The sequence below is a fragment of the Protopterus annectens genome, chromosome 6.part0 (assembly GCF_019279795.1).
Source record: "Protopterus annectens isolate FY-2018-M chromosome 6.part0, PAN1.0, whole genome shotgun sequence".
Classification (NCBI taxonomy): Eukaryota; Metazoa; Chordata; order Ceratodontiformes; family Protopteridae; genus Protopterus; species Protopterus annectens.
Window position 1 is genome coordinate 319,733,037 of NC_056737.1, and position 27,613 is coordinate 319,760,649.

General features: G+C 40.7%; 1 protein-coding gene across 1 annotated transcript in view; it reads left to right on the forward strand.

The window, feature by feature from the left end:
• The window catches only part of GANC (glucosidase alpha, neutral C), a 981,067-nt gene that overhangs the window by 934,372 nt on the left and 19,082 nt on the right, over nucleotides 1-27,613 (forward strand). Inside the window, exon 23 of the mRNA XM_044074070.1 lies at nucleotides 1,296-1,399. Coding sequence (XP_043930005.1) covers nucleotides 1,296-1,399 — 104 coding nt within the window. The remainder of the gene's footprint in view (nucleotides 1-1,295; nucleotides 1,400-27,613) is intronic.

The window sequence follows — 27,613 nt, forward strand, 5'->3', positions numbered from 1 at the left end:
TGGCTCGCAGTGACTTGGATTTCTTTAGGTGGAGCATGTCCATCAATTCTGTGTTGGACATGGCTTTGTAAGTCAGGCAGAGATCACCTCTGAGTAAGCGATATGCCACTGAGTACAGCTGGAGTTTTTTCATTCGGGCTGCATAGGACATATGTTTGAGGCCAGTAATCCTCTTGGTGAGGTGCTTTTGTGGTCTTTCCAGCTGTTGGAAGTGTCTTGTGAGGTACATCCCAAATGGGGCATTGTACTCTATGATGAGTCTGATGAGTGACGAGTAGAGGGGCACTATAACCTCTCTATTTCTAGATGCGAACCCCTTAGTAATTAGATGGGCCACATATAAGGATTTCCTAACTACTGTGGCAATATGATTGTCAAAGGAGAGATTGCTATCTACCTGGGTCCCCAGATCTCTTATTACCTGTCTTTGATGTTTTCCAAGAGTGCTCTTCTTAGTGTACCCCAGTGTTCATATGGCATTACCTGTATTGGTAGCATCTTTATTTATGTTTAGAATTTTTTTTGTTAACCCCATTGCTCTTAAACCACTGGGACTACCAGGGTATTCTTAGTCGTCACTGTTCTAGTTTCTGCTTGCATGTCTTAATATTGTATAACTTTATGACTGGGATTCATAAAGGTTAACACTAAATCTGTACTAAGTCTACAAGCCTTTCTGAGTGAATAGATAGCCCAAGCAATGTGGTAGGGATGTTCTTGAATACAGAAAGTCTACATTTAGTGGTAATCTTTATAAATCCTAAGGCATGTCTTGCAGTTTTTAAGATGTTATAATCGCTGGTCGTAGCAATTTCAACAATCTGTACTGCAGTTTGCTTCAGTATTGATTATAAGATATTTTTCTAAGTCTTTGACATGGTATGTGTCACGTGCCAAATTTCTATGAGTTGTTTATAATGCTTGTAAATTGCTGTCCTGCTGTACCTTACCTTTGATGTAATATTTCTTTGCCAGTGAAACAGTGTGCCTTAAGGAGCTACTGACATTTTATTGATTAGTTATTATTTTATTTTGTTAGCATAGCATTGTAAATTGCAAGATTATTGCAGCACTGTTTTCTTAGTGAGCTTGTCCTGAGTCTGCTCTCTATAAGGATGCAGACTCAGTTGGACTAGCTGGTAAATGACTGCAATAAGTAAAGTAAGTCCGACGTAAGGTGCATGTGGTTATGACATCATATTATATTAAGATAGACAGATTTGATTTCAGTGACAGTATATTCTTCAACTGTAATTAAAATTAAAAGTTTGTTTTGTTTTTTGCGTATGTTGCAGCTGTGCAGATGACCGAGGGAAGTACAAAACCAAATGTGTTGTGGAAATGGTGCTCATTGTTGGAATGAAGGCATCACCTTCTTCTGTGATGGTCTGCTATTCAGGTAGGAAACCAGCAAACTAGTTTCCAAGAATAAATGTAGTCTCTTTTTTTTCCATTTTCAGTAGTTAATGCAAAGCAGTTTAGTTTGGTAATAATAATAATAAAAATAAAAATACCTATTTGTTAAGCAGCCAGGTCCACTGGACACACAGTGCCTTTTCAGGGGTGACCTGGGAGCAATGTCTGGTTAAGTGACTTTCTCAAGGTTATGCAGTGTGGAAATGGGGCTGAGGGAATCAAACACTGTATCACTGAAACTAAAGCTTACAACCTTAACCTTTATACAGACTGCCAGTATATGGTCAGGGCTTCTTAATTTTCTCTATGCTTACTGCAGACTTGACTTGGGCCATTTGCTGCAGAGAAAGGAAAGGCAGGATCACTAAATGAAGGGATTTTGCTGTGCATTAGCAGAACTTTTAAAACTATCATGCTCTGCTTTATTTCCATTTGTGTCTTCATGCTCTTTAAAAAGACTAATTTATTTTTACCCGTGACTTTATCTCTTAGGAATCGAATCTCCCAAGAGCAAGGTTTCAATGTAGTATGTGGGGGACAGATAACATACCTGGGTGCCTACTGGTCAGCCTAAAACATGACTTATCTGATCCCCTACAGAAGCTATACAGATTGTCAGCTTTGTGCAGGAGGAAAGGAGGACAGAAGCCATTATTCCGTTGTGCTGTTGGGACTTCAGTGAACCTGGGTAATTATAGACCCATAAGACTTACCAGTCTTATCTGTAAGGCTATGGAAAGGATCATTATGGAATTAACAAAAAAGGATATAGATAACCAGTAGACTCTCTGCCCATTTGGATTTGGTAAGGGCAGGTCCTGCCTTCTACTTAGCCTGGTCATCTTCCTTGAAAAATGTAGACCTTGCAAAGGCATTTGACATCATCCCACACTGTTGTAAATGTTGATGCCTATGTAAGCCTCTTTTGGTAGCTCAGCATCTTTAGGCCTGTGATTTTTGGGGGGTTAGAAACCTCTTGTGTCTTTCTTAATGTTTAATGTGTTTAGTGACATTCATTCCAAAGGGGACATATTATTCGACAACTGGATTGATCAATATGAAGTATAAGGGAGTGACTACCTGTGTAGACCTTGATGATATTCCTTTGGTAATTAGCTGGGCTAAATGAAAGGATTTCCTGAACCATTTGTACACGATTGTCAAAAGAGAGAGAAAACGATATTGGCCTATATAGCTGTGCCCCTATCCAGTCTTTAATTTACTAGAGTTGTGTTATATATACAGTATTATAGGAGGATGAGGGGGGTGTCTGTGAGAAGGGATAGTACTGCATGCACTTTTTAGCATTTAGTTTGAGCCCTTTTTAGTACACCAGGAAATTAATAGGACAAGTTCATTCTGGAGGGTTTGGTGATCACAAGTTGATTTAGCAACAACCCCTAGTCTGCAGTCATCCTCACACTTTGTTAGCCAGGGTTTCTGGTTCTCTGCTTGAAGATCTGAGAAGTAAGTACTAAAAAGGAAGGCCCCAGCACTGAGCCCTGAAGGGCACAGTTGATTGCTTTCATACTTTCTGATGACTTTCCCGTGACTTGCCTTGTGCTAATTCTGTCTTTCAGTCAGTTTGCTGTTCATCTTACCTTATATCATATAAGGTAATATGTTATACTCATAAGTTATATGAGCCAATTAGTAAAGCATTTAGTTTTGGATGATCCAGAATGTGGAGTGGTGTCAAAAGGCTTTAGCCAGGTCATGATATGCCACATGCACTGCATGAACACCATCTACAGCCTCCAAAGCCCTTTCAAAGAAATTTACCAGATTAAGCAGACAGGATGTACCCTTCACAGACTGAAACTGTTGGGGGTCAAGTCAAATAAGATTTTTGATGTTATTATTTATGAGGTCAGTTATATATTTTTTCCATGGTTTTGCACATGAGGCTTGTAAGGCTGATACGACTGTAGTTACCCAAGTTGGTTGTAAGGCTACCCTTGTAGAGGGACATCACAACTGCTGTGCACCACTCATTAGCGACCAAAGCAGTAGCTAAACAGATTGAGGAGTGTGTCTACAAGGACATGTTTAACACTATAATTAATCAACCAGGTACATTGTCATGCGCCATGTATGAAGAATTTATTATCTTGGTTAGCACTTTCAGTAAATGATATTTAAATATAATTGGGGAAGTAAGGGATTCAGATATTTCAAGGTGAAATTTCTCACATGTGAAGTTGGCACTAAATTGGTTCACAATATTAGCAGTGTAAGTTAATTCAGAATAAGAGGCCCCATTATGAGTAAGTAGTGAGAAGTACAGGCTATTGTTTTTAGTTTTCTAACATAGCTAAAGAATGATTTTTAAGTATCTTTGTCTTCAGAGGCCAGCCTATATTCTGGGCTCCTTTAGTGGACCTGATATTGTGCTTCACTTCTTTTGTAATGCTTTTGATGTTATCCTTGAGAAGATGGGTTTTGGATCAAAATAATGACTTCTTATTTTGTTGTGGAGGTAGACCGTCAGGGTGGTTGTGTTTGAATTTCCCTTGATAGTTTGTTCTGGTAGGTACTGCTAGGACTATGCATTTTTCTAGAAGAATTCCTTAGTTAAGTTTGATGCTGTACTAAGGTCTGGGTAGGTGCAGTCATAACTGAATTTTGATATTTTGCCAAATAGTAGGTTGACAGATTTGTAGTCCTTACATTAATTGAGGTTTGCTGTAGGACATTTTGGGAGTTTATGTTCAGACTTTACTGAGGAAGGAGATACCAGAAGAGTAGTGCAAGAAGCAGGCATGTTTGTAAGGATCAGGTCAAGAATGGTGTGCCCTCTAGTAGGTTTACTTACTAGCTGCTCAAGGAAAGTTTTGTTTATTAAGCCTAGGAATTGTGGGGCATGTCGTACATTGGAGGTGTAGCTTGTCCAGTTTATGGAACGGTAGCTAAAGTCACCCCAAATAGTGGAGTTTTTGGTAATAGGGAGATCATTTAGAACACTGAAGAATCTTATATGGTCATCAGGGGACAAAGAACGTGTTCTGTAACAAGCTATTAGTTGACTGTTAATCCTACTTAAAGTGAGCTGTAGTTCAAGTTTTAGTTTCAGAATCCATTGGCGCTGTCTGGAGGTAATATCTTCGTTGACAAATATGAAGATTTCACCACACTTGCCATTGGGAGTGAAAGTATGAAAAATGCAAAAACCCTGGTATAGAGGGACTGCTGTTTTTACATTTAATCCAAGTTTCAGTAACTGCAAACAAAGATGTATTCTAAATGCAGGCATGCCTCAAGATCAGGAAATTTATTGTTTAGTTTTCTGGCAGAACCACCTTAATGCAGTCCATTTTTAGGGCTGTTGTGTTTTTATGCTGGAATGTTCAAGAAGTGGACTCTGCTTAAAAAGGCATGGGGGTTTATGCAAAAACTTTGAAATGAGAGGTGCAGGCCATCCTTAGTGAAGCAAGCTGGACTGACAAGCATCTTATCCAGTGCTGACACAAACTGGATTTTCCTGAAGTGACAACAGCTATTTAACCATTTATTGAGGCCAGTTATCTTTTCTTTCATCATCATCATTTGAGGTGAAGGAAGGATTCCTCTCAGGACTAGTGTCTTACCTTCATTTGTAACATGCTCGGGAAAGTTTTGACATGTCTGTTTGTATACCCCTTAGCATTCTGTGTGTGAAGTCATTCCCTTCTACATGTGTGCCATTAATTGTATTTGTCAAGAGTTAGGGTCTTTTGGGGTCTTATAATGTCAGAGATCCTGGCAGCAGCAACTCACTGTAACCCTCTCCTTGTCCAGGCTTGTGAGTGATGAGAAAGTGAGACTGACAATAGAGTCACCTATCACTAAAGCATTTCTATTGTTGCTTTGATTGAAAAGTGGTAAATTTTGAAGTACTTTTGTGCATGGTGACTCTTTGTCGGCAGTATGGATAAGGCAGATGAGTGGCTTCATTTTCGTTGAGACTTAATCTTATTTCTGGGAGGTTCTGGAACGATTGCTTTACAGCCTTGCCATAAGTAATTGTGCTGTGATTAGAGGAGAATTGTGGTGGAGGTGTATGAAGCTCACAAGGAAAGTTTGTAGTTGAGAGGGAAGCCTCCGGATTAATTAGGCATTTATACTTCTCTCAGTAGTCATTACTTTTAAGTAAAATTTCAATATCTCTGAGCATAAGGCAGTTTATACACTGTTTTAGAAGACCTACTGTTAAAATGCTGGCAGTAGAGGCGAAACTAGCAGGCAGATCTTCTGTTTTGTCCAGTGGTTAGGGTCTGCAAGAATAAAGATAATGCAAAGAGAAGGAACTTCCTAATTTGATCTTCTAGTGATGACTAGTATAAAAGTTGAGACAAGGAAGAGCTACCAAAAGCAGATTTATAGTAAGGGCAGGCAAACCAAGCCACTAAGTTTTAAAGATATGTTAAGTGTTAGCATGGTGAACACACTGTGTAAGGGATACAAGGTGAGGGCAAATATATTTAAATAGCTTAAGGGGAGAGTCTTCACAAAGTGATACTTGCATTAGTCACTAAAAAGGGAGGAGTGAAAAAACTATGTTGTCAAACTATCCTAAGGGGTTTGGATAACAAGAGATGCAGAGTTTAAGAATACAGCTATTGGGGGGGGGGTGAATTCTTATGATACTTAGCTCTGTAACTGACCAGCCTGAAACTAAAGCAAGTACGAGTCTTGAACAAGTCTGACTTACTCGCCACATAAAAAAGAAACCAGGGTATAGTAACAACAGTTAGATTACTTAAATGTCAAAACAGTCAGTCATATACTGGAATTACTAATATAGACTAAAGCAGATACTGACTTTTAAAGTGAACTTAAAAAGCAGATCAAGAGATGAAAAATCTTCACTTGTCTTTGTTGCTGCATTTATTGCAACAATCACAATTGTTCTTTGTCAGTGTGCAGTAAAATGATTAACCACTAAGGTATATTAGTAGGAAAATATTCACATTATCCTAGGGGAAAATGGTAGAGAATTTAAACTTGTCTTGTGGTGTAATTTGCTGAAAATTATATCTGGCAATACTGGGAGCATTATTCCCCTTGTGCTCACAGAGAGAAAACTTGTTGATTGTGCAAACTAATCAGGGGATGGACTAAATGCATGCTGAGCATGTAATTGCAGAGTACCCACAATAGTAGCTAGGACACTTAACTGCAAAGCTACATGAGTATAACATTAGAAGAAGTCGAAGTTCATTCAGCATATTATTCAGTCAAATCAAGCTCTCGTTCACTGCAGTATTCACATAGAGCAAATTCAGCCAGAAAGGACTGGACCAAACTGCCTTCTAACAAATTACCTTACTTCCCAGTTTAATTATTTCCCAAGTGTTTTGGGTTTCTTATTCCATGATAGGAATGGACCCTATTCCTCAGTGAGGGTATGACTGGAGTTTACAAAATTAGTATTTCTTCAATCTTTGATGTTAGCCTAGAATGTCCTCCATGTACCCAGAATTGATTTCCTTCTGCAGTTCATATGGAATTATGTGTATTGGTAGCATATTTATTTATGACTTTAAATTGTTATTTTATTAGTTCTGTCACTCCTGCTACTATCGGAACTGTCTGGGCATCTTTTTTTCACATTGCTCTCATTTCTACTTGAACGTCCTGGTATTTTACAACTTTGCGTCTCGCTGCTTCTGAGACCCTGTAATCAGTGGGTGTAGCAATTTCAATGATCAGTACTACTTTTGTCGTTTTTTCTTGAACTACTGTCTCTTATTTTCTTGTGTTTATTTTTTGAACTGGTGACAGTGGGAGATCCCATGTGACATAAACAGTACAGTAGTGCCTAGCATCTTACAGACTGCATGTTTATATAATCATTCAACTTTATGCGTTTTTTAATTTAGACATATTACAGAATGTTATGGACAATAGGTAAACAAGAGAACAATTAAGTAAAATAGCAATGTTTCTCAGAGAAGAAAAGTACTTGCATTAAAGAGTCTCAGAGAGCTGTGTTTGTCAGTTTTAAAACTCAGCCGTATTGCACCATTGTACCACTTTTTCTAGTTTGCATATGCCACTGATAGAATGCTGTTGTTCATTTATCTATTTGGTATTTAACACTTTTTCTCATTTGCTTTGGAACATTTTGGTCTTAATGCAGCATATCTTTACGAACAGACAGGGAAATTTCGCTGTCTCTATATCATCTCCTACCCTTCCCTTGGAAGTCTGTGGCAGCAGTATTCCAGCAGCAGCACTGTGACTTCAGTGGTAAGGTTTCTGCCTCCTAGTTCCAGGGTTTGGGATTCAGTTCCACCTTCCAATGACTCTGGATTTTGCGTGTTCTCCCTGTGTCTTAATGGGTTTCTCTGGTAACTTTGGTTTCCTCCCACTTTTAAAAACATGTTGGCTGATTTGTTACTCAAAAAAGTAGATATGGATATGTATGCATTATTTTTCTTCTTGCAGTTCAGGTCATGGCCGCAAAGGATCTACTGACTGACCACTTACCAAGTAGACAGCAGTGCGCTTCCCTGCCAGGCCAGCCAGCAGTCACAACCCCCCCCTCTCTGCAGCTTGATTATCCCACTTTACTTTCTATAACTACAACCCCTGTCCCGACCTATGGTAGCTCCCTCCTTCCCTTTAGCTGATATCTCTCCCTGGGGTCTCTACTGCATTAAACTGACAGACCACTAGGTGGCGCTCCTCTACCTTCTTATTGTCCCCACTTCTTAACCCACACCCTCCTTATCTCCCTCATATAGCCCACTGACATATTTCCTCTACTCTCTCCCCCACCACTGTCCCAGGACTACCTACCCACTTTCACTCTACTTACACCCTTTCTCAATCCTTTCTTTAAAGCTGCCTACCTCTCTCTCTCTCTGTCCTTCACCTACATTCCTACACACCACTCCATTCTCAGTAGTCTTCTCCTAATACACATCTCTGCAAGACTTACCTCTGACTATTTCTCTTTACTGATTGTCTTCCTCAATTTTTCTCCTCCTTTGGCTCTTCCCACTCCATTCGCCCTGCGGGCTCACTCTGCTCTCCTACCCTGCCCCCAAATTCCACCCGCCCCCAGCACCTCTACATTTATTCCTCACATACCCCTCCTACCATATTCATTTATCCAGTCACAGCCCTCTTCCATTACCCCACCCCATTATTCATTTATCAAATCATAGTCCTCCTCTCATTTCCCCACCCACTCTTACTCCCCACTCACTTTTACTCCTCCCACTCCACTTCCGTCACCTCTCTCCACTTATTCCCCCACTGTCCTGTCTACAAGTCTAACTCTCCCCATCCTCTTCTACACCTTCCCCCCTCAGTTAGCATTTTAACTTCCATTACACTTCTCTTTTCATTACCCCACCCATTCTAAACATGCCCCCCCCAAAACCCTTTACTATCCGACTCCCCTGCTCCCTTCTCATCTTACTAATTCCTCTATATTTTGCTACTTCTTTCTCCCATAAAGCTCCTCCATTCCTACCTCCTACTCATACTATCCCTAACACTCAACTACAATCTCTCCTACTCCCTCACTTCCACTCCATATCCTCTTCCCTTATTCCACCCAACCTACTGCACCTCTTCCATTCCAAACTGTTTACCACCTCAACAAAAACTCTCTCTTAAACTACTACCAAACCTAGATAACTACCTAGTATACAAACCTAATAGACTAAACCTTATTACCTGTAATGTCCCAGCCTTAAAATAACACTTTCCCCCATTCCCCTTCTCCACCCACTTCCTCCTTTAGCACTCTTAAAATCTTCACTATCAATGCCCAGAGCCTTAACAACAAAAATCACCATGTACAAGCCTGGATTAATTACAACCAACCTGACATCTTAGCCATCTCCAAAACCTGGCTAAAACCCCATATTACTGACTCTGAAATCTTACCTCCAGGTTACCACATCCTCAGAAGTGACCGTTTAAATAAAAAAGGTGGAGGCTCTGCTCTAATCTACTCCAACCTTCTCTCCCTAATCTCTCTTGAAATCCATACCCCTCAATTAAAAAATTCTGAAATCACAGGAAGCCTTCTCCGTTTGAATAAACATAAGAATATCTGCATTATTTCCTTATATATCTCCCCTGGCAATAATATCACTACCCTTGAAAATATCCTTCACTGGGCCTCAACTGAAATAAAATATGAAACCTATATTCTTGGTGATGTCAGTATTGACTGGAATAAAATTAACACACCATCCCCCTCCCTAACTATTAACCTTTACAACTTTTCCCAAGTAATCCATTCAACAACCCGTCCTAACAAAAAACACCCTCCAGGGACCATTATAGATTGGATTCTAGTCTCCCACCCAAACAAAATCATTCTCTCTGGCACTATCCCTGACACATTCAGTGACCATCTCCCTGCCCTCATTCATCGGTCAACTAGCTCCAGCCAACACCAACACCATTACATCCAAACTCATAACCTTAGCAACTTCAACCCCTCAACATTTTCCAACATTTTTAAACAAATTAACTGGCAAATCCTAAACACTCTTCCACTTGACAACACTGTAGAGCATTTCAACTTCCTAAATACTCTTAACTCCTTAGCCCCTCTAAGAAACAAACAAACCAAAGCCAAATCTGCTCCTTGGCTGACTAAAGAAACTGAACAAATTATGCACCACAGAGACAAAGCCTGGAGGTTTTATCAGAAAAAACAAACTGTCTTCTAGCTTGCTCCAATACACCCAACTCCGCAATCAAGTAAAAAAACTTATCACTATGAACAAAAAAACTACTATAATAAACGTCAGTCCAACAACAATAAGAATCCAAATCAATTCTGGAAATCAGTCAACTCTCTTCTCCATCCTGGATCAAGGAATAATCCCTGCCCTGACCCTAGTCTAACTGATAGTGAGTTGAGCTCCCACTTCAACACCTTCTTTACTGAATCCATAGCTAAACTAACCGAAACATTCCCAAATAATAACCCACCCAACCCCCTGTCCTCAGCACCCAACAACCCTAACAACTGTCCCTTTAATTTCCAGCTCAAACCTGTTTCCACCACCTTTATAAAAAAACTTTTATCCAAACTCAAGCCTTGCTCTAATGCCCCTGATAACATACCCTCCTCCTTCCTCAAATGCGCTGCCGAAGGTATTGCTCTACCAATTAGTATCCTGATCAACAGATCCATCATTGAGTCGTACATACCCAAACTCTGGCATTCAGCCTACATTCTACCTCTTCACAAAGGAGGTAAAAACATCACTATTTCTAACTTCCGCCCCATTGCTGTACTCACTCCAATATCTAAAATACTTGAAAAATGTGTCCACCTCCAACTCTTGCCCTACCTAACTCAGAGTCACCTTTTAACACCCACCCAGCATGGCTTCCGTCCTGGCCACAGCACCATAACAGCCTTACTATCCTTCCTAGAAACTGTCACTCAAGCCCGAGATTCTGGACTTACTGTATCCACAACACTGCTAGATCTATCTAAAGTCTTCAACACCATCTCCCATACACACCTTCTCTCTCATCTCGCCAATCTTAATCTCTCCCCTAATACTCTTTCCTGGTTCTCCAGTTACCTATCTGACAGATCTCAAGCTGTCAGATGGAAGAACTGCAACTCTTCCTTTCTGCCTACACCTACTGGCGTTTCTCAGGGGTCCATCCTCGGACCCATGCTTTTCAACATCTTTATAAATAACCTTCACACTGTCATCCCTGACACTACAGTCATCCAATATGCTGAGGACTCTACCTTAGTCTATGCTGCCCACAACATTCTTGAATTACTAACTAAGACTCAAACAGCTTTCTCCACTACAGAGAACTGGATGCACCAAAACCACCTCTCCCTGAACTCCAATAAATCTAAAATACTAATTTTCTTGCCCACCAGGGTTTCCTCCTTTGACAAAAACATCTTCAATGTCCTAAGCCAAACTAACACTGCTATTCAAGTGGTCCCCTCTGCAAAACTCCTTGGCATCACCATAGACGAACACCTTAAATTCGACCTCCACATACAACAAAACATAAAGAAAACCCACCAAAAGCTAGGTATGCTATACAGGAATAATGAATTTCTCTCCAACTCCTCTAGTCATTCCCTAGCAATTACATACCTCCTTCCTTCTCTTCTATATGGAGCCCCCCTTCTAACCAATCTGTGTGCTTCCAATACCTCTAAACTTGAAGCTTGCTACAATAAGATCTCCAAATTCGCCACTAAATCCAAAATCTCAACTCACCACTGCCTTAGCCTAAAATCTCTGAACTGGTTAGAACTCCCTAACCACCTAGACTATCTCCTACTAACCACCACTCACAAATTAATATTCTCCCCAGATAAATGCCCAGCCTTAACGAACATCCGTCTCCTATACATCCCAAACAAATCCCTGAGATCTGAACACCAAAACCTAATTTCCATCCACAAACCCAAACATCCCGCTGGCCAGCTCCTACTCTCCTTCTCTCTAGGTAAAAAAATGGAATTCTCTTCCTCCTTCTCTTAGGACTATACATAACACTGAATCCTTCAAAACCCAACTTTTCCTACACCTATCTTCTACATGGAAATGCTCCTGCTTTCACCCTACATAAACACTAACGAGTCTCCCCACTAGCTCTCCACAATCCTCTTCACTTTATTCTCAAGTTTTTTTTTTATTCATCCAAAAGCAGAACTAGCAGACTTTAATTAACTCCAAGTTTGTAAATATGTAAATATTGTAAACATCTGAAGAGCCTCAAAAAAAAAAAAAAAAAAAAAGTGCCTGTTTTATACTGTCCTATGATGTATTTTGCAGTTTCCTGAATGTATGACTCTCACTCTTGTATTTTACCTCTACATTATGTAACCTTTATTGTATTTTGTAACCTTCATAGGATTGTATTGTTATAGCAGGTAAAAAATCAAATACTGCACCAAAGTCCTACCACACTAACCAACCAACGAAATGAAATAAACGTTGTAGGACACTGCTAAATTCCAATGCTTTATTTCTTAAAACAAAGATAAAACACAAGATGAGCGCTTTCGGGATGTTCCCTTCATCAGATATTTCTCACATAAAACAGACACTATTTAAAATAATGAATAGCCAATGGCAGTCAATGAAAGACCCGCCTGTTTTGAAGGGTAGGTTTTACAGGGATTACATCATTAAGCCCTGGCTTCCTACAGGCCAGTAGCTCAACTATCCATCTAGATTCAGCTAGCTCTGTTAAGTGTTTCAAATTATCTCCTCTATTGTTTACCTTAACATTCACAATGGCCCTAAAGGTAAAACTATGAGTAGGATATTCCATCACATGTCTACTTAAAGCATTGTTAATATCATTGTTCCTTATACAAGACAAATGTTGCAAAATCCTTGCCTTAAACATTTGATTAGTCTTACCCACGTAGAAACTTGGGCATTTAACACATTCTGCCAGGTAAACTATGTCAGTGGTACGACATGTGGCTCTACCTTGAAATACAAACTTCCTGTGAGTAACTGGATGTACAAAATCAGATGTTCTCTTTATGTGTGGACAAGCTTTGCAACCTCCACACGGGGCTGTTCCTATTGATGTAGCTATAATTTTATTTTCATTCATATTTTCTCTACATAGTAGGTCCTTGAGATTTTTATTCCTCTTATACCTAAATCGAGGGTGGGTACCTACTATTTTGTTCACACGTTCATCCCCCATTAAGATGTTCCAATTTTTACGGATGATGTCACAAACATCTCCTACATTTCCACTGTAAGTGAGCATTATCTCAGGTCCCTTTTGCAGCAGCGGGCCACTTGTACGGTTGGAAAGATTTGTAGTTTCTCGTCTTATCCATGGTTTATATTTGGTACTTCGAAAACTTTTACCACGATCCATAACCTTATCAACCACCCTACTTTTATAACCCTCTGTAGTAAACACCCCTTTAACTTTGACAATTCTGACTCATAAACCTCATCATCTAGGCATATCCTTGAAATCCTGCTAACTTGCCCTTGTATTATATTGGTGTAAGTGTGTCGTGGATGCATGCTATCGTAGGCTAATAAAGTATTTCTCCAACATTCTTTTCTGAAAAGCCTGGATGCAAAGCCTTCATCATTCTGTTCTATGTGGACATCTAAGAAGTCTATAGAATGGAACGATGTATCCACCTTAAACTTAAAAAAGGTTGTTGTGGAATGCAAAAATTCTACAAACCGATGTAAAGAATCTGTATCACCATCCCACAAGATGAAGACATCATCCACAAAACGTGCATACATCTTAATGTGTGCCTTCATATTTCATTATTCAGCACATGTGTCTGTTCCCATTGCGATAGAACAAGATTAGCATATGTATTGGCACAGGGGGTGCCCATGGCTACCCCCTGTGCCTGTTTATAAACTGAATCTGCTCCTATGAAAACATTGTTGTCAAGGACTGACATTAACAATTCCTTAACTAAATAAATCTTATCTTCTGTTGCCTTAGAATCTCTTAGAAGGGTACTTATCATGGTAACACTATAGTCATTATTAATCACAGTAAATAAGTTGTTAACGTCCATGGTGACCATTAACAGTTTTGTTGTACTTTTAACTTTGCCCAATTTCATCAAAAAGTCCCCTGTGTCTTTCAATATATTATCCAAGCCATCTACAAAAGGTTTTAGATTGTGTTCAAGCCATATGGATATATTCTCCGTAACCCACCCCCTCCCAGAAACGATGGGTCTAAGGGGTGGGTTTGCTAAAGATTTATGAATTTTGGGGAGTGCCTTGAAAATGGTGAAAATAATGGTTAGGTTTATAGTAGTAAGGGGGCTACTAGCAAGGGATGAGGATTATGCTGGCATGTATTTATATTCCACCTAAAACTGCTACATTGGAGCTTAAAAAATTCTGGGAGAAACAGTTAGCTTTATACAGGGAATATTACTGGTGGAGACTGGAATTTGATTTGCAACACTGAGGATTTATGTGGGGGGGCAGTATATAGCAAAAGAGATTAGATTGAAGAAGTTTATGAAAATGTTTGGTATGTAAGATGTGAATCTACATGTTATTCCCCAAGATACAAAAACTGGGCTAGGCTATACGGTCAGTTCTGAAATAAAAATTTGACACTAGCGCTTCCCCAACTGTGTGTTAGACAGGAATTAAATAATGGGTAGTGGAAATTATTCAGGAGTTATTAGGGAAGCCAGAAATTTCTTCAGGAGATATAGCAAGGGAATGGGATAAAATATAAGTGGAATTTAAAAGTTGGGCAGAAAATAAAAAAAGAGCTATAGTTAAGAGGTAACAATTATTTAGAGGGACTGACAAAGGTTAAAAGTACTGCAGAAGAGGGAAACTTTCACAGAACAACAAGAGGTGCAACTGCAGAGCGCTAAAGAGAAAATACAGGACTACCTCAATAATATGCATGGTTTTAGAAAGATTACTGTTTAGCATCTCTCGTTTTTTATATATATATATATACAGTAGATATAAAAAATGTACACACCCCTGTTAAAATGCCACATTTTTGTGATATAAAAAAATGAGACCACAATAAATCATTTCAAAACTTTTCCCACCTTTAATGTGACCTATAATGTGTACAATTCAATTGAAAAACAAGCACATCTGTTAGGGGAAAAAATATAAAAAATAAAAAAGTTCAATACGCTGGTTGCATAAGTGTGCACACCCTTAAACTAATACTTTGTTGAAGCACGTTTTGATTTAATTACAACATTCAGTCTTCTTGGGTAGGAGTCTTATCAGTATGGCACATCTTGACTTGGCAATATTTGCCCACTCTTCCTTGCAAAAGCACTCCAAGTTTATCAGATTGTGAGGGCATCTGTTGTGCACAGCCCTCTTCAGGTCACCCCACAGATTTTCTATTGAATTTAGTTCTAGGCTGTGGCTGGGCCATTCCAAAACTTAATTTTCTTCTGGTGAAGCCATTCTTTTCTTTATTTGGATATATGCTTGGAGTCATTGTCGTGTTGAAAGGTGAAATTCCTCTTCATCTCCAGCTTTCTAGTAGACATCTGAAGGTTTTTGGATGAAAGTGACTGGTATTTGGAACTGTTCATAATTCCTTCCACCTTGGCTAAAGCCCCAGTTCCAGCTGAAGTAAAGCAACCCCAGAGCATGATACTGCCATCCAAACCGTGATACTGCCATCACTATGCTTCACTGTGGGGATGGTGTTCTTTTGGTGATGCAGAGTGTTGTGTTTGCACCATACGTACCTTTTGAAATTGTAGCCAAAAAGTTCAGCCTTGGCCTCATCAGACCATAACACATTTTCCCATATGCTTTTGGGAACTTGATGTACTGTTTTCAAATTTTAGCTGGTCTTGGATGTTTTTCTGTGTAAGAAAAGACTTCCATCTTGCAACCCTACCCCATAGTCCAGACATATGGAGAATACGGGAGATTGTTGTCACATGTAGTACACAACCAGTACTTGTCAGAAATTCCTGCAGCTCCTTCAGTGTTGCTGTAGGTCTCTTGGCAGCCTCCCTGACCAGTTTTCATCTTGTCTTTCATCAATTTTGGAGGGACGTCCAGTTCTTTGCAACGTCACTGTTGTCCCATATTTTCTGCACTTTTTAATGACTGTCTTCACTGTGTTCCATGGTGTATCCAGTGCTGTGGAAATTTTTTTTGTATCTTTCTGACTGATACCTTTCAACAATGAGATCCATTTGATGCTTTGTACACTCTCTGCGAATCATGGCTTTTGCTGTAGTAGGCAACTGAGTAAATTTCAGGAAAATCCTAGTAGGACAGCTGAACTTTATTTGGGGTTAATCAGAGTCTCTTTAATTGATGGCAGGTGCGTACCCAAGAAGACTGAATGCTGTAATTAAATCAAAAGGTGCTTCAACAAAGTATTAGTTTAAGGGTGTGCACACACAGCAAAGTATTAGTTTAAGGGTGTGCACACTTCTGCAACCAGCGTATTGTATGTGTTTTATTTTTTGTATTTTTCCTCTAACAGATTTGATTGTTTTTCAATTGAATTGTACAGGTTATAGGTGACATTAAAGGTGGGAAAAGTTTTGAAATGATTTATTGTGCTGTCATTTTTTTATATAAAAAAAACCTGGCATTTTGAAAGGGGTGTGTACACTTTTTATATCCAGTGTGTGTGTGTGTGTGTATATATATATATATATATATATATATATATATATATATATATATATATATATATATATATACATACATAGGTATGTATATATAACCCAGGGCACAAAAGCTTTTAGCACACTGGCTTAGGCAACAGAAAGTAGAAAGGGTTGGAGCATATAACAAGGAAAATAACCAGAAATCCTGTAGAGATTATATATATTTCAGATTTTTTATGAAAATCTGCATAAAGTAGAGAAATTAGGAAATCAAGAAAAAGCACAAATGGAAATATTTATGGAAAAATTAAATGTGCCAAGGTTAGAGTTGGAGGAGGCTCAATTACTAAGTTAGGAAAGGAGGAGATGAGATAAAATGGTGATGTATAACCAATTTACTGGAAAATCTCAAGGATTAGATAGCATTCCTGTGGAAGTTTAGAAGCTAGGCGGGAAGAAAGTGATAAAGATCTGAAAGGTTTTCTTTAACAGTATTTTCAAAGGAGAGGAAGGACCAACCAACCATCTCTCCATCCACTACCTCGTTTTCCCATTTTTTGCACATGGAGTCAGGGTGTCACTTCAACAGTGACAGTCATGTACAACCAAGGTTTACACCGCTGGGTGGCTAGCCCTGCTGCTGTAGTTCTTCCACACCACACACTCACCCGCAGATTCACAACTATGGCCAATTTAGGGTGTCCAATCCACCTACTGCATGCCTTTGGAATGTAGAGGAAACTGGAGCACCCAGATGAAACTCACGCAGACACAGTGAGGACTTGCAGACTTCGCATGAAAGGCAACCCAACCAAGAATAAAACCAGTGAACCTCTTGCTGTGAGGTGACAATACTGTCTGCTGTGCCACTGTGCCTCCTATCCTTTGAGAAACCTAAGGTGGCTGTCATACTTGAAGATGGTAAAGACCAATCAGATCCAGTTTTATAGAGGCCCATTTTGATTCTAAACCATGGTTATAAAATGTTTACGACTATAATGGCTAAAGGAATGGCAAAGTTGATGCCAAAATTGATAAATATAGATCACTGTAGTTTTGTGAAGGGGGGGCAAACTTTTGACAACATTAACAGAATAGTGATGATCCATATGGAAGAAGAATTTAAGAAAATACCAGTGTTGTTGGTGGATCGTGAGGCAGAGAAAGCATTTGACAGAGTAAGTTGTGATTTTATGAGAAGGGCAATGGAAGCCTTTGCATTCCCTGATAAAATTATGAGGTGACTAGGAGGATTGATGAGGACTCAGTGTTGAAAATTTAAGTGGGGGGGGGTTCCTCTCTGATAAATTTTGTTTGAGCATAGGAAACAGGCAGGGTGTCCTCTTTTCCCTTTATTATTTGTGTTATATTTAGAACCATTGGCAAAGGAAATAAGGGACTCAGAAATTCAACAATATAATTGGTCAGCACAGTGGTGCAGCGGTTTACATTGTCACCTCACAGCAAGAGGTTCTCAGGTTTGATTCTCGGATGGGGTGTCTTCTGTGCGGAGTCTGTATGTCCTCCCTGTGTTCATGTGGGTTTCCTCCGGGGACTCCGGTTTCCTCCCACATTACAAAGACATGCATCTGGAGCATTTCTCTCCTGGCCTCTGCTGAAAATTGGCTCGTTCCAAGTCAGTCTTGCCCAGAAAACAAATGTTAAATAAATAGTTGGTATGGTAATCCAGAAATGTTGGCTTTATTCACAGATGTTAAAAACAGAAAAGGGCATTTTAGTGTTGTGGAACATTCAGACAGTTAAGTCTTTTCAGTATATAAAAATTAATAAATATAAAACAAAGACAGTAGCTGTAAACTATATACCCACACATGAATTGGTTAAGCAATTCTCATATTTATGGGGACATGATAAAATGAAGTACTTAGTAGTATGGATTAAAAAGGATTCTTTTGGCAACTAAGGATATATGGAAGGAGAGCAGACAAAAGATAGTACAAAAACTAAGAACATGGAAGCTCTGTTTTATGGATATAGATAGCAAAATACAAGCAGTGAAATGTTTGTAGTGCTTTTAGTTTTATAGACGGCTCAGACATATTTTTATCAACCAGAGGAGAAGTTGTGGTTAGTAATTTATAAAGAGTTGAAGGATTTTGTTTGGGAGGGGAAGAGGGAAAAAGTCACGGGGGATATGTTGTTCCTTCCAAAAGGACAAGCTGGATTGGGATTATCTGATAAGAAGGGTATTTGAGAGCTACAGTTAAGGCTGTCACACACAGTCCGAGCAGAAAGCTGTAATTCAAAGTAGAAAGGAATGTGATAGAATAGGGCAGAAGCTCATGAAATAAGGAGAGACTGGGATTTTGGATGCAGATCCTTCAAGTAGAATAACAATAACCGCATAGAGTGTTGTAGTCGTAAAGTAGCAGAAAGTATTCTAAGAACTAAGCCATCAAGGGAATAGAGAAATGTGATTCTGCCCGTAGGGGTGACTGCAATAAGTAGTACAGAGAATAGACAAGAGGGGGCTGGAATTTACTGGAGAAAACTGGCAAAGGAACCAATGATTTGGGAACAAATAATTAGAGCGGGAAAGGTAACAGAATGGGAAGAGGCCATGAATTCAGTGGACTGCAGGCTAGAGACTGCTTTTTATCAAGGATTGATATCAGATTATAGGCAAAGAGAAATCACTAGGGGGATTTTAAGTGAAAAAACAGCAATGCTGGCATTTTTTGTAGGACCTAGAACAGAAGCTGTTGTTAAAAAAGGGATAATTAGTAGAGCATGTAAAATATTGCATAGTAATTATAGGAATCAGTCGGAGAAGGTTAGAAAAGATTGGGAAGAGAGGTTGGATAAGCAATTCACAAAGAAACAATGGGAGGATATATGTATGTCTCCCAAATGTACAACAGAATCTAGTAGATTTAGGATCTTTCACCAGAAGTATTTGTATAGGTATTTTATACCCCAAGCAAACTCCACAGAGAATTTTTTCTCTGGTAAATTGCAAATACTGAAGGTGCGATGGGGAAGAAAGAGGTAACTGGGAACATGTTTTTGGGAGGTTAATGAGTTGGCAGACTTTAAAAATTCCTTGCAGACTACACTGTCAGAAACACTCAGTGAGCAAATTGGTGTAACTAAAGAATTAATTTGTTTGAGCTGTGATACCAAGTTGACATTGCCTAGACATAGTAAGGCATTTGAGTTTAATTCTGGTGGCTGCCAAAAAAATCAATTAATGGATAATAAAAATCCAAGTCTAAACCAACTGTACTAGACATTGTGAATATAGTAATAGAAATAAAAGAACTGAAAGCGGTAGCTTTGGAAAAGGGTAGGAGCAGATTACAAGAAAATGAGAACTGTGGAAACAATACATGCAGAATAATGTTTTGGAGAAGGAATGAGGTTTAAGAGAAGGCAGGAGTTGAATGAACTATGTAATGCTTTATTGACAATGACTTCACAGAAGATTTTAAGTGATGTATAATGTTTGTAATTGAAAATATGTCAATATGGTTTGTTTTTATTTATATAAATGTAGGGTTGCCTATGTTGTTGTTGTGTCTTTCAGCTTTTCCCGGTTAGGGGTCGCCACAGCAGAACTCTGGTCCGCTAATGATTGGTAGTTGATTTTTACATGCCGAGTTACCAGCCCTGATGCACAACCTTCAACGAAGGTACGCCCATTCACGCATGTTTCGACGCAGAAGACGCTCTAGCTGAAAATCAAACCAGACAGTGTCTTACTGTGAGGCGACAACACTACCGCAGCACCACCACCGGGTTGCCTATGTCATAACTGATAATTCAAGAAAGATGGTTCTTGTTTAAAAAAATAAATAAGCCGAAGATGGACATTTCAGTATTCTGCAGACTGAGCCAGATAAGCGTAGTGCCAGACATGGACTTATTTGTTTCCAGTCATAACCAACAGCTCAAGAAATTTGCTGCAGTACCTGTGCAGGGAAGACTCAGTAGTGAATGCATTCTTAAGGTAGTGGTATTTGAGGCTGCTTTACCACCATATCACTAATTTTATTTGGATACACTCCAGTTATCCAAACCCAAACTAAGTTCAGCAATCCTAATAATAAACAATCCCTTCTGGAGTGAATACTTGTCAGCAATCTCAGCAAACTATCATCCTCAGAAGCCTTAACAGACATACGTAATGATACCCTCCCCTTTGCATTTATAAGTAATAGCCATGAACCCAGAAAACATCACTTTATCGAAGCACGTAATGCAGTCAGCTTTAACCCGTACACATTCATATCAAGTCTAAAATATCTATGCAGAACCAGTCTACTAAATTTTGCCCTTTTTCTTCCAGCTGGAGCTTGATTATTTAGTACATTAAGGAAAGCTATACTAACGAGGAGAGTCAAACATAACACTGCCTCTGGTTGTGCTTTGACACTAAAATAATCACGGATAAAAAGGATAAGTCCTTGAAAATCTAGCAGCAAAATTGAACTCCAAAAGACCATCAGAACCTCCATACTCTTACTCAAAGAAAAGTAAAAGTGGATAAAATCCACTACTGTTTCAATTCACAAAGCATGGTACACACACACACCACACATCTGTGGGAGTCAGTGTTTCATGATATCTAAGGTTTCTCAGGACATTATGGTAACATCTCACTGTGGAGTGTGTCAGAGACATATCCACAAACCTCAAAGGATTTTTTTATAACTGTAAAAGAGGGTTTGACGCAATAATATAACTGCATAGTGACGGTAGTACACTTGTGTGAGCCTACTCACCACAGCAGGAAAGAATCGAATGATAACTCCATTCTTTATGTTTGTGGAATAGCTGCAAGAAGTTGCCTTTCTTTCTGTCCAGCCTGACTTCTGGAGCACTACACATCTCCAGAATAGAACTAGTCTGCTCTTCAAACTGAGAAAATCAGTGGTACACTTACCAGTAAAGGGACAGCAGCCCACACAGCTTCATTGTTTTTTTTTTTTTTTTTTTTTTTTTTGGTATTTTTGAGTAAAAATGTAACAGGTGTGCCCACTTATACAGGGAGGGCAACAAGGTCATGGCTTAGTCCATGACCCTAGAGGGATGCTCCAGGAAAGTGAGAAGGAAGATGCCTCTCATTGCCTGTCAACCTCCTGCCAGACTTCCCTGGATGCTAAGAGTTTCTTTTTGGGGCAGTGGGGAAGGGAAACCATGCTACAGCAATGATCCTTATATTCAAGTGTGCACTGCAATAGTGTATATGCTCACACATCTGAAATAGCTTCATTGTTAGGATCACTGTTGAGGCATTATTTACTACCCTTGAGAAGGCTACTACAGCAGTTTGCTACCTGAGTGGTACCCTGACAATTTATGAAAAAGTGGTGCCCATATGACTTGCAGTAGAGCCATGGCAAATGCTTCTCTGCTTCTAAAGTGTGTATGTATGTATGTATATATATATATATATATATATATATATATATATATATATATATATATATATATATATATATATATATCTATATATATATATATATATATATCTATATATATATATATATATATTTTTTTTTTTCCAACCCGTAGTATTAGAAAAACAATTGTGAAAAAGGCACAGCCCCTGCCTAGAACACAGGGTTATGGAAACTAGCTTGCCTCATTTTCCTAGTATAAAGAATGCAAAAAAAACTGTTTGGTTTGTCTCAAATTCTCTCCCTTCCCCCCTTTTTTCAGTATATTACCTCAAATGCATGTGTGCAGCCATCCCGTTTAGATAACTTCACCCTTGTTCTGTAGTCAGGGATAAAATACTAACAACTGGACTTTCTGATTCACACCTCACTGATACTACTCTAGGCATAACCAAAGGCTTGGTTTTACTTGACACCCTGTCTTTGTAGGAAACCATATATGGCTCTACGTACATTAATGATTGTTCTGAAATTTTCCTTGCTGAGGTAGTGGCAGGTAAGAATAAAGTCTTCCATGAAATTTACTTCAGTGTTGATGTGCTGGTTGGCTCTAAAGAGGGGACCATAGCTTCCTTGGAGGTCTCAAATGGAGAAGCTCTTTTAGTAGCTGTTTAACTGTGGAGATAAAGATCAAGGGGGGAGGAGTCACAGGCAGCTATGCTAACATAGCCAAAAGGTGGACATTCACCAAGGGTAGGCCAGACCTTTGTTAAAAATGCCCAGTCATAAATGGCAACACATCTGTAGCTTAGGCTATTCTAGGCACCATGCTATGGTCTGAGCACCAAAGTGAAAATGACTTCTGTTTTGTTAGATAAGCTTTCCTGGTGGTAGGTTTTGTGGCCACTTGCAGGATATACACCACAATGATGGGAAAGCTGTTCCAGAGTGGGACCAAGCTCCTATATTCCAGGCTGCCAGTTTAAGACTCTTCAGTTATGGGTGGATAAGTGTTTTCCCTTGATGAAGAATTGTGCATTATTTGGGGGGATGCACTCTGAAGTCCCATCTGCTTGAGTTGGCGTCAATTCAGGTGGATGTAAGTATCCCAGAGCATCTACCAAAAAGAGTAGGGGAAGTGGTCCAATGCCCTGGCCAAATTTCCTCTAACAGTATAAAAAACACTGTGGTTCTTTCTTGAAAAGAGGCCTCTAACCTAGTGGAACTAAATCAGTCATCAAAGATATATATATATATATATATATATATATATATATATATATATATATATATATATATATATAAAGATAGATACATATATATATGTATTTATGTGTGTGTGTGTGTGTGTGTGTGTGTGTGTGTGTGTGCGCGCGCACGTGTGTGTGAGTCCCTGGGGTACACTATAAACGAAAAGAAATCAAAACTAGTCCCCAGTCAAAAAATAGTATTCCTGGGAACACGCTTGGACACAGCATCCCAGATGGCATTCCTTACTCCAGAAAAACAAGCCTATCTAACAGGCTACTTCGCTCAAATGGCCACCAGAACCCAGATATCTGCAAGGAAAATCCTGCAGTCTCTAGGGTTCATGGCCTCTTGCATTCTACTAATTTTATATGCCAGACTGCGTATGAGGAAACTTCAATGGTACTTAAAATGTCTTTGGTGCCAACATGCTCAGGACCTGGAAACCATCATACCTATCATACCTTGTTTAAGGACAGAGTTTCTTTGTTGGGCAGCAGCATGCAACTGCAACAAGGGACTTCCCTTTACACAACCCCATGCCGCCCAGACCATAACCACAGATGCATCAGACTATTCCTGGGAGGCACATCTGGGCAATAAGTGCATTCAGGGCCACTGGAACCCAAGTCAAATGAATCTGCACATCAACCAAAAAGAGATGCTAGCTGTTGAGCATGCTCTGACAGCTTTCAGATCCCTACTGTCACCAGGATCCCTGCTAATAAAAAACGACAACACCACAGTGATGTGGTACATCAACAGGCAGGGGGGAACCTACTCTTATCCACTCTGCAGGCTAGCCATGACCCTGTGGAACACAGCCTTGGCCATGCATATTCATCTAAAAGCTCAATACCTGCCAGGCAAACAAAACTCTGGCAGACGACTTAAGCAGAAATCTCCTAGACCCACACGAGTGGCAATTAGACCCCAACACTTTCAGCCTTCTAACCCAGAAATGGGGGATCCCAAAGGTGGACCTTTTTGCCTCCCCCTACAATTACCAGCTAAGCAAATTCTGCACCAGGACACCTCACAGCAGAGCCTGGAAAGTGGATGCCCTATCCTTCCAGTGGGTAAACCTCCCAATCTATGCATTTCCCCCTCTGCCTCTCCTTACAAGAGTATTACTCAAGATAAGACAAGACAGACCAAGAGCAATCCTGATTGCCCCAGACTGGCCATGCCAGCACTGGTACCCACTACTGCACAGTCTGTCACTGGTGCCACCATGGCACCTACCCCAGATCCCAACCCTCCTCACTCAGCAGGAGGGACAGATCTTGCATCCACAACTGCAAACCCTGAACCTTGTAGCCTGGCTTATTCCTTGAATTCTCCCCCAGTGACCAGCCTAAGCAAGCAGGTGCTGGACGTCATTCTTGAAGCCAGAAGACCCAGTACAAGGAAATCCTGTGCTGATAAGTGAAAAAGGTATTGTTCCTGGATTCAGTCTAAAGGAGCAGACACAGCACTGCCCTCCTTACCTCTAATCCTGGATTGCCTAGCAGATCTACTCCACAGAGGCCCATCCTTCTCCTCCATTAAGATCTATGCCTCTGCCATCACAGCTCATTACAACATTGAGCCACCTCTTTTCTCTCACCCTCTCATCAAACAGTTCCTGAGAGGGGCCAACACCTTAAGGCCACCAAGGAGAGCCCCCACCCCTGCTTGGGACCTTACCTTTGCACTGGAAAAGCTCATGCTACTCCCCTTTGAGCCTGCAGCATCAGCAGAGTTAAAATTCCTCTCTTGGAAAACAGCCTTGCTTCCGGCCATCACTTCAGCTAGAAGAGTGTCTGAGCTACAAGCACTTATGGCTGTGGAACCCTTCATTATTTTTCATGCTGACAGGGTCTCTCTCAGGACTAACCCTACTTTTATGCCTAAAGTGGTGTCCAGTGTGGCGCTCAACCAATCTCTCCATTTGCCAACCTTCTTCCCTAATCCTCAGAATAAAGGGGAAAGGATCCTGCACTCTTTAGACGTGCACAGACAGCTCAGATTCTACCTTGGTAGGACCAAGCCCTTCAGGAAATCTGACCAGTTACTAGTCAGCTTTGCACCAGGGGCAGAGGGAAAGGCCATATCAAAACAAACCATCTCAAAATGGATAGCACACTGTATTCATTTCTGTTACAAACACCATGGGAAACCAACCCCTCTGTGGGTCAGAACGCTTTCCACTAGAGCAACTTCAACCTCTGCTGCATTCCTCAGGTGAGTCCCTACCAGGGACATTCTGGAAGCTGCTACTTGGAGTTCTGTTCACACCTTCACCAAGCATTACCACCTGTCTTATCTTTTCCAAATCCAGGGCGGCTTTTGCAACAGCAGTCCTGCAGGGCATATTAGCCAGCCCCAACTCTTCTTGACTGCCTCCACCCATTCTTCAGCTTTGGGAATCAACCCAAGTGTGATGACTGCAACAGTGAAACACAAAGAACATAGTACAGTTGTGTACACTTACCATAAATGTAGATGTTCGAGTGTATTCACTGTTGCAGTCCTGGTTTCCCACCCTCCAGCCCCCTTGTCTCTCTCTCTCTCTCTCTCTCCTTTATTTCTATTACTCACCCCTTACAGGGCTATTGGTATTTACTTTTTACTGGTGGTGTTTTTTCCACCATAACTTAGCTCCCTATTTGGGGGGCTTCTGACATTTGGGGCAAGAAAAACTGATGTAATGGTGTCGGCTGCCTGTTTTTATACCCCTGACAACCTGACGTCATTCCTGAAGTGACAGCAACCGAAGCAGAAATACTAAGTCTCTGGTATTTGGGCTGACTGAGGGCTACCTGCAGGCAGATAACCCAAGTGTGATGACTGCTACAGTGAATACACTTGAACATCTACATTTATGGTAAGTGTACACAACTATACTTTTGTATGCATACATACACAAACACCCAGCAAACACACACACACTTATACACATAGGTGGTACAGTGGTGCAGCAGGTGGTGTTGTACCCTCACCCCCCCCATAGTAATAGGATTCGATACTTGGCTGTGGTGCTTTCTGTGAGGCGTCTGCATGTTCTCCCTGTTGTTACATGGATTTTCTCTGGGTGCTCTGGATGTCCTTCAAGAATGCAACTGCAGTCCTGACATATGGGTTGTCCTGCCTCAGGCAGCCCTTCGGTCGGCCGGATTCCAAAGTCTGGGTCCGGCGTCGGCTGATGTCACCTCTTCCCCGACGTCAGAGCGGCTGGGGTATAAAAGCATCAGCCGACGCCATCTTCTTCAGTCTTTCTTGCCGCGCGGTGCCCGAAGCAGAAGCAGTTCGCAAGTGCCGGTCGGCCAGCTCCTGTGTTTTCAGATCCGAAGTCATCAAAGCTAAGTACCCGTTGGAACCTTTTCTTGCCTCAGCCGATGTCAGATAAAACTGCAAAAGTTAATAATTGCTTGTCTTGTGGTAAACAAATACCTCATAAGGACTTCCATTCTTACTGCCTTCCCTGCCTCGGCCCAGACCACGACGTCTCGGCCTGTGCTGCCTGTGCTTGCTTCAATAAGCGCACACTTAGGCGCCGGGCAGAATTTGCTGAATACTTTTTTGGGGAAAATTACTCCTATATCATGCCGTCGGAACTACCGACAGCACATATTTCCAAAAAAATGGAAGGACCGGGACCGACATTCGCGGCCCGCGACTTCCACTGACACCACGCTAAAGCCTACCGCGAGTGCATCAGTCTCTTCGGAGGTGGTAATTCAACCGCTCCAGGCCGACGACACCGCTTTACCGCACACTTCGGTCCCGGAGGCTACCCCGGTGCCAGTTGTTGATTTTCCTCCTGAAACCGAAGCCCAAGATTTGCCTGACACCATACCGGTGGACAAAGTTACTCCAGCACGTGGGGCAGCTAGGCCTCCTGTGTCTATGTCCATCAAGGCCTACACACGTGCTAAGGCTGCCAGCCAGGCTAAGTCTCACCCTCCTAAATCTTTTTCACAGGGTCCCACTTCTGATAAACAGATCATGACTTTAGCTGCAGATCTAATTTCTTTAATCAGGGGCTCTCAGGCTCAGCCAGACAGAGGTTCTCAGCCGCCTTCAGACAAAAGGCCTAGGGTTGAGCAGGCAGATACCCTTTCCTCAGATGAAGCCTCTGGTGAGTCAGGCCATTCAGATTCCCAGGAAGAATCCTTCCCGGCCTATGAGGATTCTGATGCTGATGAATCCATTCCCTCTGCCTCTCCGCCTGAGGATATTTCTTTCGGGGAAATTCTCCACTCCATGAGAGAGCATTTTCAGTGGGCAGGGCCAGGATTTCTCCGACTCCAGGAAAAGGCTTCAGACTTTCCTTAAGTTGCCCCAGCACAGGCCTTTAGCTATACCCCCAGTGTTAGATGTATTGGATGATGTGTTCTCAGACTCCAGTACTTCTCCTGATTCTCTCCCTCCTGCTCCTGTCAAGCCAGACAGATATTACAGGGTTCCTGAAACTCATAAACATCTCTTTAAGGCCCACTCTGTTGAT